This window comes from Panthera pardus, unplaced genomic scaffold (assembly GCF_024362965.1).
Source record: "Panthera pardus isolate Hobbes unplaced genomic scaffold, ASM2436296v1 HiC_scaffold_16, whole genome shotgun sequence".
NCBI lineage: Eukaryota > Metazoa > Chordata > Mammalia > Carnivora > Felidae > Panthera > Panthera pardus.
In genome coordinates, this window is record NW_026526721.1 from 12,390,965 (window position 1) to 12,409,635 (window position 18,671).

At 42.4% G+C, this 18,671-nt stretch overlaps 1 protein-coding gene across 12 annotated transcripts in view; it reads left to right on the forward strand.

The window, feature by feature from the left end:
• The first annotated feature begins 1,607 nt into the window (after positions 1–1,607).
• Positions 1,608–18,671, forward strand: part of SYNJ1 (synaptojanin 1) — a 91,138-nt gene continuing 74,074 nt past the window's right edge. For 8 of the 12 annotated variants that reach the window (XM_053903119.1, XM_053903124.1, XM_053903122.1 and 5 more), the window contains exons 1-2: positions 2,457–2,477; positions 2,784–2,929. In XM_053903119.1, the coding sequence (XP_053759094.1) occupies positions 2,806–2,929 (124 nt within the window). In that variant the 5' untranslated portion in view covers positions 2,457–2,477; positions 2,784–2,805. Of the gene's footprint in view, positions 1,728–2,455; positions 2,478–2,783; positions 2,930–18,671 lie in introns of those variants that run through there. The other 4 variants (XM_053903128.1, XM_053903129.1, XM_053903130.1 and 1 more) reach the window with 2 other exon arrangements.

The window sequence follows — 18,671 nt, forward strand, 5'->3', positions numbered from 1 at the left end:
CCAGACAGGCATGATGGAAGTGAGCTTAGGTTTGGGGTGGGCAAGTTTGGTTTCTGGTCCCAACTCTACTTGAAACAGTAATTTTTTAACAACTTCTCTTTTCTGGATCTCAGCTGTCATAAAAAACAACTCCCAAGCAAAGTATTCAATAACATCAACATCTCTCCTGGAGCAAAATATCCTTCCATATGTTTTTCTGGTGCATACATCTGCCATGCCTTCAGGGCTAGAGAGGCATAACTGAATAGGCAAATAAAATTTCCATTCTCACCCACTCCCATCTACTTTTTTTCCATCAAATGCAATCTCTAATTGAGATGGATTCTTCTGGGAAAAAAAAAAAAAGCAACCACAGTCTAGCAGTTTAAATTAGGTTTAATTCTGAGGCTGTAGTCAGTAACCACTACTAACATCAAAAACACCTTTTTCTAAGTAAATAGTACTAAATGAGAAATCCCCTCCAGTTCTCAGAACTAAATGTGTCTTTGCATCTCTCCTTCTAGAAAAGAAATGGCTTCTTTTTCTAACGAATTAGAGCTACTTTAGTATCCTGAAACCAGGGTGGGTCCAGCTTCTCTAAAATGGATGAAGAAATGTTAAATCAAGTCACATGACAGGGCCTGGAGGGGGAAATGACTTTGTGCAAGATAACAAGTTTAAATTCTGCTTTTGCTCCTAAAATAAAGGCAAGAAGGGGAAGAGGTAAAGAAAAAACAGAGGCAAGCAGAAACAGTTTCTCAGAGTTCTGGGTTCTTCAGGATTTCAATTCCTTTTGGCCCCGTTGGCTTTGACTTCATTTCCATATTTAGGTCTACTGAGTGGAAAGAGAATGAAACGTCCGTGGGACACACTGATATTAGCCATATAGCGTGATTTGTTAAAAAATCAAAAAACGAAAGGGTTAGGACGCCGTCCGTTATTAAATTGCGTGGTTGACGAAAGCTTTTCGCCATTCAGTGACAAACATAGTTGCCTGAGTACAGCCATGTTTCAACTCAGTCTTGAGGTCCTGGTTTGTGACATCCGAGTGTCCACCGTTTGCACAACTGAGCACTCTCCTACAGTGTTCCTGAGAGCTCTGGAACACGCCAGAAGAAAAGGCAGCCGACAGAGTTGTTCCAAAGCGGGCATTAGTTTTTCTTCTGCTTATCCAGACGCTCAGATGGGAACAGAGCGCTGTTGGCGTGGAGACACCATGGACAGCTCTTCAGGCGCCGTCCGGTTGGCCCTCCTGCTGACAGTCCCGAGCCCTACCCGCCCCCCCCCACCCCAGCCGTCAGGCCGGTGGGGGCGACAGGGGGTGGTCCTGACACTCATCTTGGGTACATCAATACCCGGTCCCCAAAGCTTTTCCCCCGAGTCCCTCCCTGGCGCTCACGGGGAGGGTCGGTAAGTTCTGAAAAGCCCCCGCGAGGGGGCCAGGGAGGCCGATCCTCCCCGTCCCCATATCCCCAGTGACCTGCAGCCGCGGCCCCGGCGGCAGGCCGCCTGAGGTGAAGGTCGCTGCGCGTGGAGGAAGCACGAGGCCCACGGTTTCGGACTCGTAGGGAGGTCCGAAGTGGGCGGAGCCTCCCTTCTGACGCCCCGCCTTTCCCCCGAGGGGAGGGCCTTCCGCCCCCGGCCGCGGCGCAATGCGGAAGAGAGGCCTGCTGGAGCGGAAGTGACGCTTCCGGCGGCTGTGGCGGCGGCGGCTGCGGGAGAAGGAGGAGGAGGAGCCGGAGAAAGAGGTGAGCGAGCCGGCGGGGGGCGGGGAGCGGCCGCGGCCAGACACACCGGCAGCCGGGCGTGCGGGCGGACGCTTCCTGGTCAGCCTCCCCCGCCGCAGCCCGGGCGGGAACGGTGAGGGGCGACCGCGGGCAGTCCAGGCTCGGGAGGGCGGGCGAGGTTGTGAGCAGACTACAGGTTGTGCGGGGCGCTGCGTCGGGCCGGGGGCTGTGGTGACAGCGGCTGTCAGCCAGCCCGCGGGAGAGGAACCAAGTCGGTCTGGGCGCCGGGTCGTCTCTGCTGGCGCATAAAGGGATCGGGCGGCTCGGCGGCTTCGCCCCCCTGGGACGGAGCTGCTTTCCCGGGCGGTCGTCTGCACGGGATCCCCGAGGATCCCCGGTCGGGTCCGTGTCCCGAGTCGTGACTCTTCCCGGGTGGCCATTCATATTTATGGGCTTCTGCCTGCTGTCTCCCCAGCCGGCGGTGGCCTGCGGCCGGGCGGGAGGTGGCGGTAACCTGTGCCGCTTCCCTTGCCCTTCGCTGCCGCCCCCGGGAGAGCCAGTCGTGTCGCGTCGGATAATCCTTTCCCTCCTCCTGCCCCCTAAGGAGCTTTGAACCGGCCTCTTTAACCTTCCCTCCCACCTCCTCTCCTTCCCCCGCAAAGGGACGGCTTGAAGTTCCCGAATCGGTTCCCTTTCAACGTAGTGACAAATCCTGAAGCAGGAAGCTGATAAACAACTCCGAACGAAATACGCTCAAAATCTTTCCTTTTGGTAAACACAAAGTAAACGGAAACTCATCTTAACCAAACCGTTCGTGGACATAGAGTGTAATTAAGCCTTGTGTTGTTGCCTTGCCGTGAGAATTGGTAGCTTTTCCTCTGGCTTTTTGGTACAATTAAGTGACGGCTTATCTTTTGGAATAAACCATTCGCTCCCTTGAGCTCCGTTTGTTTTGTTTTTTTTTTTTTCCACCCCACCCCCCCCATCAAAACCTGGCAGGGAGGGACTTCTGGATGCCTTGCAGTCCTTGCTGCAGAAGGAAACGTTAGCTTCATTTGCTTTGCTTGGTTTTCACAGGGCTGCCTCTGAAGAAAGGAGAATGGCGTTCAGCAAAGGATTTCGGATCTATCACAAACTGGATCCTCCACCTTTCAGTCTCATCGTGGAAACCAGGCATAAGGAAGAATGTCTCATGTTCGAGTCTGGGGCCGTAGCTGTGCTTTGTAAGTCGTCTGTTATTAGCCCAGCTGATCAGTATGCCTCTGTTTTGATTTGAAATTATTCAGATTCAACCATTTTTTTAGAGATGACCCTGACAGCCCCTTCGCTGTATTTGGTGGAGCGGAGTATGCCCTTATTTTCTTTTCATTAAACCTTATTTTAAACTTTCGTTTTCTTTTTTTTCCGCCCTCCCCTGCCCCCCCCCCCGCCCCCCCTTGCAGGTTTCTATTGGGGGTCGGGGGCGAAGTGCAAGTTTGGGCACAGGTTTTTGCTTCCTTGGATTCTTTGCCTCCTCCTAAAAGTAAATCTTTCTTTCCAAAGAAATATTGTCACAGTTCGTATCACATCACATCACCCTGTATAGGCTTGCTTGACATTTTTACTGTAATGAGTGGATTTCTTTTCTTTTTTGGGGGGGGGGGGCGGGGGGGAGAGAGGGGCAGAGGATCCAAAGCAGGCTCTGCGCTGACAGGCTGACAGCAGTGAGCCCTATGGGGTCTTGAACTCAGGGACCACGAGATCGTGACCTGAGCTGAAGTCCCACACTCAACCGACTGAGCCACCCAGGTGCCCCTGTAATGAACAGGATTTCTTGCATATCAGTTATAGTAATGAATTCCAAGAGTATTTATCTAATGTTTTTGGAGTATCTTTGGTGAGGCCCTTACGTTTTTATTGAGAGAATTGTAAACTTCTAGAATTTCATGTGGGATAATGTGATTGATTTCATGTTATTTTAAAAAATTATTTTCATAAAGAAAAGGACTACTGCCCCACAAGAAAAATAGTAGATTAGTGTGGTCTGGGTTATTTTCTGGGCAAATGGATGAAATTAAAAATAAAAAGACTAATTTGAATATTAATTTTCTTTCTTAATCTGAGATTTTGGCAGAGAACTCCAGGTTGGGGTTACTAGAAATGTGATTCTGTTTTTGAAGTCCTTCTGGTGGTAACTACTTGTTTCTTTGTCATATTTTTGCTTTGTTAGCATTAGTTTAGCTACTGGTCATATTTTTATAAATTAAAAATAGCATTTGAAAGTCATGCTTAAAAAAAAAGTCCCTAAATATTTTAAACTTTGAAACTTTCTTCAGATTCAGTATGTGAGCAGCATACATAAGACCCTGCATTTTGCATACAGAGTATTAACCTGTTAAAATGTTAACCTGATCTTAAAACTCTAAAGTAGTAAATTTTATCTTGATTAGAAGAAAGGGTAGTAACATAAAGAAAAGGCTGAGTGGGGCGCCTGGGGGGCTCAGTCGGTTAAGCGTTCGAATTCAACTCAGGTCACGATCTCGTGGTCTGGGAGTTCGAGCCCCGCATCGGGCTTTGGGCTGATGGCTCAGAGCCTGGAGCCTGCTTCCGATTCTGTGTCTCCCTCTCTCTCTGCCCCTCCCCCGTTCATGCTCTGTCTCTCTCTGTCTCAAAAATAAATAAACGTTAAAAAAAAATTAAAAAAAAAAAAAAAAAAGAAAAGGCTGAGCAAAGTATAATGTATGAGAAGTGTATATATTTTTGGTACATATAGTAACATGGTTTGAGTGAGCAGGATAGAGCTATTTGCGTTCTAAGAAAACAAGTCTTAAGATGGGTTATACTTAGTATGGACTTAATTCCTTCTAACTGTTTTTTATATTTAAATAAACTGATATATAACTTGCTATAGTATTAACTGGCATAGCCTTTTTTTTCAGACGACAAATATAGTTCTTTATACTGATGAATTCTTAATTTAAAATATCTGGGGGAAAATGGTTTGGTTTCGTCTTGAACTATTTCTCAACTGTTTGTATGTGGTGGTTTTTTTGGTGATGTCACCTGATTTTCTAATGTGTCTACATTTACTTATTTTTTATTTTTTAAAAATGTTTATTTATGGGGCACCAAGGTGGCTCAGTCGGGTAAGCGTCCGACTTTGGCTCAGGTCATGATCTCAGGGTTCGTGAGTTCGAGCTCCGCCTCAGGCTCTGTGCTGACAGCTTGGAACCTGGAGCCTGTTTCGGATTCTGTGTCTCCCTCTCTCTGCCCCTTCCCTGCTCACGCTCTATCTCTCTCTCTCTCAAAACTAAATAAACATTAAAAAAATGTATGTTTATTTAGTTTTGAGAGATAGAGCGTGAGCAGGGGAGGGGCGGGGTGAGAGAGAGAGACAGAGAGGGAGAAAGAGAGAATTCTAAGGAGGCTCCCTGTCAGCACAGCCCCACATGGGGTTCGAACTCACAAACTGTGAGATCATGACCCGAGCCAAAATCAACAGTCAGGTATTAACCAACTGAGCCACTTAGGCGCCCCTAATTTGTCTAAAATTTAAATGTTTCTTCAGTTGTGGTTACTGGTGATAATAGGGAGTTGCATTTTCAGCTACACAGGATGCACTACCCATAGTTACTAGGATTATCGCTTTTATTCTCAGGTAGGAAACCAAAGGATAATCATTCATCCAAACCTCCAGCAGCTTTTATGCCAAATAATGGTTAATAAAAAGCAAACTTCCTAAACCGTGCATTTTGGCATTAACATTTTAAGGAAAAGAATATTAAGAATATTGTCTTGGGGCGCCTGGGTGGCTCAGTCGGTTAAGCGTCCGACTTCGGCTCAGGTCATGATCTCACAGCTCGTGAGTTTGAGCCCCGCGTCGGGCTCTGTGCTGACAGCTCAGAGCCTGGAGCCTGCTTCAGATTCTGTGTCTCCCTCTCTCTCTGACCCTCCCCCGTTCAGGCTCTGTCTCTCTCTGTCTCAAAAGTAAACGTTAAAAAAAAAAAATTAAAAAAAAAAAAAAGAATATTGTCTTAACTTTTATTGATTGTATTTCTTTTCATTAGATCTAGACTATATAAGCAATTCTTTTAGAGGGAAAATGAGTTTGAATGTTGCCTTTCCTGGTAAAAGTAGCATAAATGATATATAATTTATTAGATCTGTTCTTAGCTTTCCTACAGTAGACTTTAGAGTAATAGCTTGAAATATTTAATGTTAAGAGCTGACAGACCTTTTAGTATATCCTTTGACTTGTAAAATTAATTTGACATTCAGTTTGGAGCAATACCAAAGTGCATGTTGTGCTGTAGAGTGCTCCGTTTTTAAAATCTCACATTTATGAAATGCCTGATGTATCCAGGGAACTGCATTTGGAAGATACTGAGTTGTTCTTTTTCTCTTCAGCAGTCCCAGCCCCTTGAATCTCAGTGCAGTCTGCTTATTAATCTGCAAGAAGAAGCTTCTAAAATCACGTTCGGTATTAAACCAAAGTGTAACCCCATTTTTCAAGAAGATTAGGTTTAAGTCCTCAACCTGTCCTTCAAGGCCTTCCATAGCTTGGCCCCACCCTGTGTGTCCAGCATGGGTGTGGATCTCGTTTCAGGGGAGACTCTTCTGGTTCCACAGTGCCTTCCCAAAGTACTGTGCTTGTTCCACCCTTCATCATGCTGTTCCTGCTACATCCTCTTCCCTAGAATGCTCGTCTCCACCTTTGCACTCGAAGCCTGTCATTCTCGCTCCAGTCTTCCTTCCTGAGAATCTGCGCCACCGCCCACTCCATCTCGTTCTTGTCTCTTCCTTTTCGTCATTTCTCTAGAACTCAGTCCATATCACAGGATAAACCCTTTTTATGCGCTGGCTTGTGGTTCTCCACATGCTTGTATGCAGGTGCTCTTTCTAAAAGCAGGTGGTAAAAGTGACCCTTGCGGGCCTCCGTCATGTACCAAAAGTTTATGATTTCTACAGGCTCTAGTTGTCCTGGCTTTAAAGAGTAAAGTTTAAAAATTTAGGCATCTTAGGCAGTACATATCTTTGAGGATTGACAATCACTTCGTTGTCTTGGCTTCTGCCAGAAATGCCATGAGATACCCAACATGAAACCTTCCATTTCATATTATTAGCGCAGATCAAAAAATAAGGTGCCAGTGAAAACACAGTAAAAACAGTTTCAGATCATGGATCTTTGTAGGGCCTGAGTGTCCACCAATCCAGCCTCAGGACTCTGTCTTTATGTTGCTAGGCTTTAAAACGTAAATCAGTCATGATGCTGTGACTTAATCGGTGAACCAGTGGTTTTCAGCCCTGTTTGCATATTGTAATCACCTGGCGAGGGGTCATAAATACTGGTTCCCTGGGCTCCAGCCCCCTAGGGATTCTGACGTGATCAGGTTGGGATGATTATTCTGAGCATAGTTTACGTAGGCTTTAGAGTCATAGTTTATATTTCTGTGCTAGATTATGGGATAACTTTTTAGCTTGCACATTTTATCCGAAGTAACCAGGCGGCCAGAATGTTAATGCTATTATTTCCTATTGATGTCAATATTATAATAACTAGTTGTATAATGTAAATATACTTATATATATTAAGAAGTACTTTTCTTGAAACGTTCAGCCCGAACCGTAGTGCTAATGCTCCCATAGCCCTTTTAATTATGTGGAACTTCCGTGTCTGGATACTCTACTCTGTAAGGGAAAAACCCATGTCTTGGTAATCTTTGTATCCCTACTGCTTGGTACAGTGTTCCACTCACAGTTACAGAATAAGTGGCTAAAGTAGTGCCTTGGGGGGTGGGCCAGGGTGAGGAGGAGATTAACCTAAGCTAGCTTGCAAAGTTCACAAAAGTTTGAAAGTATGGTACCTTTTTTCTCTAAAATTGATTTTTTTTTTTTTTTATCTTTTAAAGAATTGGTGTTTGACTGAACTGCTGATAGAAAAGACATATAGAAGTTATCAGTCCAGAAAGCTGCTTAATTAAGCTAAAATTTGATGTCTGAGGGGCAGTGGTTGAGTGTAGGCAGTAGATTCTCCGTGACTAGTATACTGTGTCTGGACCAGTGTAAGCAGCAAGTCATAACACATTTTTCCTCGGGAATTAATTCAACAAGAGGTTAAAGAGGGATATCTACCAGTTTTGTGTCAGGTTCCGTTTCCCTCTTCTGTCCAGTTACACAGCAGGACTGCCGCACGTCGCCGGTCTGACTGCTAACATGCTCTGCTCTGAATTCACGAACTATCTCGTTGTTTTTCAACCCATCTCGTGCTTCAGCAGAGGGTAAATACTTTACGGTCATAATTGTGTCCTAAGAAAGAAATGCAGAGGAGGTCAGCACACGGGAAATGAAGGATGATTTCTAGAAACAGAAGTTCTGGATCACCTGTTTAGAAGATGGGATGTAAGGTGGTGAGATAAATTCCTAACTCTTAATATTAGAGCTGTTGCTCTTTCAGTATATGCCAGTATAGAAGGAAGGATTCATTGCTTTTATCTGCCTGCTGGTAAGATGATTTTCAGGCTTTCCAAGTCCTTTTGAATCCTGATGGGCTCAAATCGCGTGCTTCCTAGACAGCAGGGCTGTATCCCTCCATGCTGGACCTGGTTTTACCCCAGCTTGTCCATCTGAGTTTCTTCATTTACCTACTTTTTTTTCTTTTATCACGGAACTATGAACCATAAAACTATAGGACAATATTCTGGAAATCTTTGTCACTGAATGTGGATTACACTGCCTTTTCTGTAAAACTGCGCGCTCTAAAGGAGCGATTATAATGAAATAATAGTTGCCGTTTACTGGAAGCTTCCTCTCCCAGTCACAACATCAAGCCAGAGGTTCCTACACTTTATTGTTTTGTGGTGTCTCATTAAGTTTTTCACAGCACCCCTAGGCCACTGTTCTGCTTATGAAATAATTAGGTCCAAATGTTAAATAGTTCTGTCCTAAGAACTCTGGTACCTATTTGAAAAATAATGCAAGTAAATTGGAAATAATTTCTTTCCTTCCTAAATAACCAGTTATTTACTAATGGGATATGTATGTGCCTGTTGAGCATTGAACAGCTTTTCACATCTCAGACTCAGATTGGGCAGCTCCACCCCCGTTTCCGTTTTGCTTCTGCCGTACTTGCTTTTTATCAGCAGCAACTACCGAAAACCCAGCCTTACAGAGATAGGACATTATCAAAGGAAGTACGTACTCCACTGTTAATACTCTGAACTACCTCAAGCTAATGGTTTGGGCAGTGCAACAGCTGTTGAGGATCTCTGTGTTTCTTTCGATTTAAAATATCCTGCAGCTCTTAAGCGAGTTTGTTGAAGTGTCCTAGAGCATGTCAGCATACGGTTTAGGAGATGTGGTGTTAGACATCCTTTATTTCATTTCATTCCGTGGCTTTTGCTTTTATCTCCCATTTCACGGATGTGGAAACTGAGGCTTGGAGAGGTAGAATAACTGGTCCAACGACACAATCTTACCATTTGATTTTTTCACTTTGTTATTTGCGTTGGGTGGTGGGTAGTATTTTGGGGGCTGGGGGGTGAAGGGCAAAAACAAGGGAGCGCCAGTAGAAGACTTTAAAGTTAAGTGAAATTGATAGCGTTATCTAATGAGGGAAGTGTTAAACTTGCTGTGCTTTTGCCCACAAACTATTGATGTATTAGAGAGGAAACTTGATTTAGAGTTAGGTCATTAAAAATATAAAGTTGCTTTGCTGAGCCAAGTTAAATGTTAGGTTTTAAAATTTTGGACAAGTGTAGTAGGTGGTGATGACAGGCGGCCTGCATAGTTGTTTTGTTTTTGTTTTGTTTTTTATAATTGCCAAAGGCTGGCTGTCAGCATGATTGCCCTTTAGATAAGTTGCAGTATCTTACCTCTTTTTAAGAAGAATTCAAGTTGAGGGAGGAAGTGACTTTTTATAGTTGACTTCTTCTGCCCAGCATGGTGAAATTTAGACTTGTTACATATCACTTTGTGTCAGGGTTGCAAAAATTTATTTTCTTTTTGTAAGTAATTTTGGGAATGTTCCTATTTGATAGAAGAGAAAGTAAATAGCAACTTAAATATCTATGCTTCAAACAAACAAACAAAACCTCACTTTAACCTAACTTTTCCATCCTGGGCCAGATAACAGGATTACTTGTTAATGTTGGGCCAAACCAGTAGTTACTAAGTGCTTTCCTTTCTCTACCACTTAACTTTGCTGAGAGGAAATAAAAGGCAAAGCACAGTGTCTCCCTCGTTGAACAGTAAAACTCCATTATGTGATTTTATTATATAATTTCAGGCCCACCAGGTATTCTGACTTGTCTCATAAAATATAATTAGCCCAAGACTATATCAGGCTTTTCGCTTCTGACCGTGATTGTGTGACAGGAACTGGATTTACCCTCTCACCTTAGGTAACAACAACAAAACGAATAAAAGAAAGAAAGAATTTTCAGACATTGAACAATAGGCGGCCTGAGACCCTGGTACTCGAGGGCAGGGAAACAAAGAAGGTGAGCCTGACGATTGCTCTAACTGATCACTCTAGCTTACTGCCTTGAGTGCTTCTGGGCTACAGTAGCAGGGAGATGCACCCCAAGAAAGCCTGGCGGTCTCCCTGATTTGAGGAGACAGAGTAGGGAATTTGTGCAAGCCAAGGCAGTGGGAATTCTCAGGCCTGAGTACCAAACAGGAGGTAGCTACACAGAGTTTCAGAGATGTGCACAGGGTTCCACTTGAGATTTCGGCTGATTTGCAGCGCCGGCGTGTGAGGAAACTACCCAAGGCAGGGAAAGAACTACCAAAAAGGAGCAGGAAGAAAAGTTCCTGGACCTCACACAGGGCTCGGAAGAGTTCAGTTGTGAACAGCCAGAACGGGGAAATATTGTAGTACTCTGGGAATTGGGTTGAATACTCAGAAGGGTATATTGCTTCAGTAGTGGGGCCAGGTAGCCCTAGACTAAAGGCCTCTGTGGTCCTATCCGACAAAGCTTAAAACCAAGACCCAAAGGGATCAGATTGTTTCCTATTTAAATAACTTAATTTCCAACCTGTATCCTAGAACAAAGGTTAAGAATACAGGAATTCAAAATATATACCCAGGATTCAACTCTGTAAAATTTACAATGTCTAGCATTCAATTAAAAATTGCCATACATGCAGGGGCACCCAGGTGGCTCAGTCAGTTGAGCATCCGACTGGTAGTTCGTGAGTTAGAGTCCTTCGTCGGGCTCTGTGATGACAGCTCAGAGCCTGGAGCCTGCCTCGGTTTCTGTGACTCCCTCGCTATCTGCCCCTCCCCCTGCTCTCACTCTTGCTCTGTCTCTCAAAAATAAACATTAAAAAATTTTTTTTAACTAAAAAAATGACCATATATACAAAGAACTAGGAAAACATCCTCATAATGAGGAGAAAAGTCAATCTGTAGAAACAGTTGTTAAAATCAATAAACAAGGACATTATAACAGCTATTATAAATATACTCCATATGTCCAAGAAGCAAAGATAAACATGTTAAGGAGAGACATGAGAAATGTGAAAGGCCCACATCAAATTTACAGAAATGAAACTAACATTATCTGAAATGAAAAAGAAATACACTGATGGGGATTAATAGATTAGACACTGCATAATAAATGATTGCTGAATTTGAAGACCAAATAATAGAAACTACTTAATATGAAACACCGAAAAGACTAGACTACAGAGCCATCAGTAGGTTGGGGAACAAGTTCATATGGGCAATGTATGTGTATAATTGGAAACCTAGAAAGAAGGGGCTGAAGCAGAAAAATATATGAAGAAATAACAGCTGATAATTTTCCAAATTTGATGAAAAGCATAAATCCACAGATCCCAGAAGCTAAATGAGCCCCAAGCGGAAGAAACATGAAGCCGACTACACCCAAATATATAAACACATTGCTTAAAACCAGTGGTATAATACAGCTTTTCTTTGCAATCGGTGCCAACATTTTCAACCATTCTGAGGTGGTAAAGTCTGAATTAGTGAAATTTTATCACTTATGTTTAAACTGTAATTTTGAAAGAAACAAGGAGTAAGGTTGATTAGTGCATTTGGGTTTAGCCTTGTAATTAGAGGTACAGCTTTAAAGATTGCATATCATACTTATATTGGTAACAGTTTATATCTGCTTGAGTTTTTTAATATTTGTAAATAAGAATTTGGGTGTTATCTTTTTCTACTAAAATGGATTTTGCAAGGGTAAGCCATTGTAGTTCCTCCTGTTATGTCACATAATGCAAGCCATGTGTTCACACTGGAGTACATTTCACAGGCACTAAATTACTCACATTGTGAATAAATTTGGTGTTTGGGGAGAGGGATTAACTCTTCTTGTCAGTTGGACACTCTTAGTTTAGGTTGAAAGATATGCCCTTTAAATTCCTGAATGATTTTGAGATAATCAGTAAAGAAGAGAGAAAACAAAATACTCTTCTTTTTCTTTTTTTTTAAAATAATTTATTTTTTAATTTACATCCAGGTTAGTTAGCATATAGTACAGCCATGATTTCAGGAGTAGATATTCCTTAATGCCCCTTACCCATTTAGCCCATCCCCCTCCCACAACTCCTCCAACAACCCTCTGTTTGTTCTCTATATTAGTCTCTTCTGTTTTCTCCCCCTCCCTGTTTTTATATTATTTTTGCTTCCCTTCCCTTATGTTCATTTGTTTTGTCTCTTAAAGTCCTCATATGAGTGAAGTCATATATTTGCCTTTCTCTGACTAATTTCGCTTAGCATAATACCCCCTAGTTCCATCTTTGTAGTTGCAAATGGCAAGATTTTATTCTTTTCGATTGCCGAGTAATACCCCATTGTATATATATACCACATCTTCTTTATCCATTCATCCATCTATCGATGGACATTTGAGCGCTTTCCATACTTGGACTATTGTTGACAGTGCTGCTATGAACATTGGGGTGCATGTTCCCGTTCGAAACAGCACACCTATATCCCTTGGATAAATACCTAGTAGTGCAATTGCTGGGCCATAGAGTAGTTCTATTTTTAATTTTTTGAGGAACCTCCATACTGTTTTCCAGAATGGCTGCACCAGTTGGCATTCCTACCAGCAGTGTAAAAGAGATCCTCTTTTTCCGCATCCTCGCCAACATCTGTTGTTGCCTGAGTTGTTAATGTTAGCCATTCTGACAGGTGTGAGATGATAGCCCATTGTGGTTTTGATTTGTCTTCCCCTGATGATGAGTGATGTTGAGCATTTTTTCATGTGTCTGTTGGCCATCTGGATGTCTTCTTTGGAGAAGTGTCTATTCATGTCTCTTGCCCATTTCTTCCCTGGATTATTTGTTTTTTTGGGTTTTGAGTTTGATAAATTCTTTATAGATTTTGATACTAACCCTTTATCTGATGTGTCATTTGCAAATATCTCTTCCCATTCTGTCGGTTGCCTTTTTAGTTTTGCTGATTGTTTCCTTCACTATGTAGAAGCTTTTTAGCTTGATGAGGTCCCAATAGCTCATTTTTGCTTTTGTTTCCCTTGCCTCCAGAGACGTGTTGTGTAAGAAGTTGTTGTGGCCAAAGTCAAAGAGGTTGTTGCCTGCTTTCTCCTCGAGGATTTTGATGGCTTCCCGTCTTACGTTTAGGTCTTTCATCCATTTTGAGTTTATTTTTGCGTATGGTGTAAGAAAGTGGTCCAGGTTCATTCTTCTGCATGTCACTGTCCAGCTTTTCCAACACCGTTTGCTGAAAGACTGTGTTTTTTCCCACTGGATATTCTTACCTGCTTTGTCAAAGATAAGTTGGCCATACGTTTGTGGGTCCGTTTCTGGGTTCCCTATTCTGTTCCATTGATCTGAGTGTCTGTTTTTATGCCAGTACCATACTGTCTTGATGATTACAGCTTTGTAATACAGCTTGAAGGCTGGGATTGTGATGCCTCCTGCTTTGGTTTTCTTTTTCAAGATTGCTTTGGCTATTCAGGGTCTTTTCTGGTTCTCTGCAAATTTTAGGATTGTTTGTTCTAGCTCTGTGAAAAATGCTGGTGTTATTTTGATAGGTTGCTCAATATTTATTTTAAAAACTAAATTTATTCATGCATGTAGAAAAATACATAAATCATAAATGTACAACTTGATGAATTATTACAGAGTAAACATATCTATGTTAACACTACCAGGTTGAGCAATCAACATTACTGGCTCTCCAGAAGATTCCCTCACATTCTTCCCCATTATTATCTCTACCATGATTTGCAAAGATAATCACTACCTGACTTCTTACATCATAGATTGACTTTATCTGGTTTTTAACCTAACATAAATGGAATCACTCAATATGTATTCTGTTGGGTCTGACTTCTTTCAATGTTCTGTACAGGAGATCATCCCTGTTGTAGCCTGCGGCAGTTTTCACTACTCTGTAGTATTCCCTGGTGTGAATGTTCCAGTATTCTGTTGACATTTGCTTCTAGTTTTTTCTGTTATGAATGACAGTGGGATGAACATCCTTATCCATGTCTTTTGGTGCACATATGTACACATCTCTGTTGGATGTCTTTTTATGAATGGAATTGCTGGGTCACAGAGTATGTTGCTTGGAGCATTTTTACCTCCACTCCTTCTGCAGGCGAGCCTGTTGTAACCGCCGCCCTCCCCCCAACAATTTTCAGTTAGGTCCTCCCGTTGTAGTCTGTCAGAATTCCATCACAGTATTCAGTGTCATTTATGAGTTTGCATTTGTATGATCACATAATGGCTATCTTCCTCATAGAAGGTGTTAGGGCACTGACTTTTTTTCCTGTAGAACTTTGCCAGGGTCCTGGTACATAGTCAGCATTCAGGAAATACTTGTTACGTGAATTAGTGAAAGGTTGTTATCGTCTTGAGATGTTGCCGAGATGGGGATTTGTAGTGTAGACACAACATTAATTTGGATAGTTTAATGTTTTTCAGCTGGAGTTTTAATATTTTGATTATACAAAGAGAACCTTTTCCTTTTAAAATAACTTCTTTTTACTTCTGTCTTATAAAATGGAAAGTGGCTTTTCTGCCAGGTAGTTCTGTGACCTTGGATGAATCAACTAAACTCGAGCTTTTTTCTTCTGAAAATGAGTAGCTTGGTGTGCGGGATCTCCAGGATCCTCTGACTAGAGAGAGGCCCTCTGGTTCTCCACCACAGTGCTACCTGTATGCAAATGAGCTGACCGCAAACTGCAGTGCGTGCAACCACAAGCAAATTGTGATTCTAGAAAGAGCGGACTAACTTGTAATCTTGTTTTCGCATTCTTAATGACTTTCCTTATTTTGGTCTTCTGTATCAGCTGAAGAAAGACCGTCTGTTGCCCATCTGGAAGGTTTGAGCCACAGCGGAATGTTAACATTGGGTAGCAGGCCCTTCATTAGGTAGCTTATTTATTTGGTTTGTAGTATTGTCATTATCAGAAGTTAGAGAAATTTACATTTAAATTTAATCCTCAGAGTACCATTTCAGTTTAAAACAAATGACTGTGAAGTTATCCGGTGATCTTAGGTAATAAGTTGATTTGGTTTCTTTCTGTTGAGCTGGAGAAGTGATCACCGCGCGACAATTATTCTCTGTTGAAGAAGCCCCTGTTTCAAAGAGTTGCAACTCATGAAAATCAAGATACAGGTGTATGATTATGTCTTAATCTGCCTTTCGATAGTCTGATCCAATGCTTCATTATGTGCCTGAAATCCTAATGCGAGAAGGGAGGGTGTAATACGAATAATGCTGAATGATGCCAGTTACAACATACGATACAGTGCTACGAGAGTAAGTCACCCTGGCAAAAGAGGGTGCCAAGTAATGTGAGAGAGGACAGTTGGTATGTTAAATTTTGATAGGGAACAATTGGATTTACACCCTTGAGTGTTTTCTGTAGTCTATAAATAGATCATCTCTACAGCTTCTATTTTCATTACTTTCCTGTGGCTTCAGTAGGGAACGTAGGTTAGGCCGCTTTCAGTCCGGAAGGCGTTCAGTGGAAAGAACCTTGAAAGCGAGCCCCGAGGCAAAATAACAAATGAGTTAAGGTGTCTGAGTGGTGTTGTTGCGTATCACTACCTCGAGGCTTAATGTAGGTTTAAATAGTTCTTAACCTCTTCTGTGATGAGCAAAGGCAAGCATATTATTTTCCAAGGCTGTTTTCAACAGAGTAGGATATTAAAGCTAAGTTATTTAGGATGAACGTGAGGTCAATATTTATGACAGAGTACAGCAATACTTATACCCTTCCCGGGGTCTCCATTCCGGAATTGCCAAGTCTTCTTTTCCAATTTGTTGTAGATTTGTCATTTGATGATCTTATGATGGCCTTCGAGTGGACTACGGGGCCGTTCTAAAGACAGTAGGATTTACTGCCTCCTTTCAAGTTATAAAAGTCTAAATGCCCATTGAACTTTTGACTGATCTACCTCTGGTCTAGGGTAGTGGGAGAAAGTACCTCTCAAATTACTTAGAATTCCAGTAGCCTCCGCTGTCACTGACAGCCCATGGTTATCTTGTTTTTCTCTTCTTTCTGAACTTATCCAGTATGCCAAAGAATGTTATCAGGATAAACTTTTTTTATCATTTTATTTTGGGAAGTATCAACTGTACATCAAAGAAGGGAGAATGGTGTCATTGACTCTCATGTATTTGTCACCCAGCCTCAATGATTATGTCATGGACGCTTGTGTTTATCTGTGTCCCTATCCACTATTTCCCCCTCCCCATTTATTTTGAAGTAAATCCTGGATATCATGTCATTTCATCCTTAAATATTTTCATGAGAAAACATGTTTATGATATGTATTTTATTTTGCTTTAAATTCTATTCTGTGACCTTATTCATGAATTCACATATTCACTAGGATTAGAATCAGAGAGGGGTGCCTGGGTGGCTCAGTCGGCTAAGCATCCGACTCCTGGTTTTGGCTCAAGTCGTGATCTCATGGTTCGTGAGTTCAAGCCCCTTTTCCGCCTCTGCACTGAAGGTGCAGAGCCTGCTTGGGATTCTCTCTCTCCCTCTCTCTAAACCCCTCTCCCACCTTCTCTCTCTCTCAAAATAAATAAACATTAAAAAAAATTAAAAAATAGGGGCACCTGGGTGTCTCAGTCTGTTAAGCATCAGACTTCAGCTCAGGTCATGATCTCGTGGTTTCTAAGTTCCAGCCCTGCATTGGGCTCGACTGACATATGGATATGTTTAAAAATATAATTATAGATTTATGCCTAAGATAGCTCTGTGTTCCCAGAAAATGATGTTCACATTAGATGGCAAATTAAGAAAAAATTGAAGGCACAAGCGAAAAGTAGTGTCGAATGTGACAGGGAAGAAGAGTTTTTCTCTTTGAAATAAGCTGTTGAGGGAGTTAGGTACTATTGACCCCTGAGGTGTGAATAGCAGTTAACCTCCGGAGTCAGGCTTTGCCTTACTTGACACGTTTGACAGATGAGCTAAAGGGGTGCAGGCCTCCTTACCTGAGCTGAACTTGCTAAAGGCCTTGATGGGTGGCTAAAAATCGGTAACTTGTAAGAAGAAAGGTTCGTTTTCCTAGCGTCTTGTTTGCTTAACAACATCAACATGAACAGGAGAGAGAGAGAAAAGAAAACCACAGAGCAGTCTGTTCCGCTCATTGAGAGCACAGTGGACACGTTGAAAGACAGCACTAGCAAGGAGTAACCTGGACTCCTGTTATCAGTGTCTCCCCTGAACTTTCATTTCCTCTCATTCTTTCACTCTGTTTTCCTCGGGGCTCTCCATGCATCCTTAATAAACTCCACTAGGTTAAACCGTGTTTAGAAATCGTAGGGCGTGTGGGTGGCTCAGTCGGTTGGGCGTCCAACTTCAGCTCAGGTCGTGATCTCACCGTTTGTGAGTTCGAGCCTCACGTCGGACTCTGTGCTGACAGCTCAGAGCCTGGAGCTACTTCGGGATACTGCGTCTCCCCTTCTCTCTGCCCCTCTCCCGCTTGCACTCTGTCTCTCTTTCTCTCAAAAATAAATAAACTCAAAAAAAAAAAAATTAGAAAAAATAAACCCTGGCTAGAAATCATGGGGCGCCTTGGTGGCTCAGTCGGTTAAGCATCTATGACTCTTGATTTCGGCTCAGGCCATGGTCTCACAGTCTTGAGATAGAGCCCCACGTTGGGCTCTGCACTGGCAGCACAGGACCTGCCTGGGATTCTCTTCCTCCTTGTCTGTCTGTCTGTCTGTCTGTCTCTCTCAAAATAAAATCAATAAACTTAAAAAGAAAAAGAGAGCAGTTAACGATGCCTGTCTTCCCCACCTCCCCACTCCCATCCTCATGCCACCATAAACGTCCAGAGCATTCAGATGCTACTGATGGTAAGGTTAAATGTCTGTCTTTTTATGTATAATTTTAAAACTAACAGAACATTCCCTTTTGTGCTGCAACCTGTCAATTTGTTTTTGTCTCTGAGACGCATACTTAACAGTTGCAGCGTTCGGCATCTCTGGTTAGGTTGGTAATTTGTTGAGATGAAAAGAAACGAGACCATTTCCCTGGCTGTGAGTATACAAGTGAATGCACTATGAAATAATGAGAAGGAAGATTTACTTCCAGCACGATCGGGGAAAGCTTTAGGAAGGAAGAGGCATTTTAGTGAGGTATTGACGGATGGGGAATGTTTGGAAATGCAAAGATGACTCAGGGGTGTTCCAGACGGAAAGAACACTGTGAACAAAGGGGAAGAGGGAAAAGAGTGTGGAGCACATCAGGAGTCACCCGTTATTCATTTTTTATTCCTTTTGACTGCGGTGTGGGCTGCAAGGGGAGAGCGTCAGGGAAAAGGAAAGACGGGGATGAATGAGTAAACTATTTGTAAATTCCGTGTTTTATCTAAAGATCATACGCATTATTTGAAAGTAGTACGGCTTTTTTATTTTAAATAATCCCTTCTAGTGGAAGATTCTCAAATTATTTTCTAGAATTAAAAATTAGCAGAGAAATAAGATAATAATTTAAGTCTCTCCCTCTTACCTCATGTATT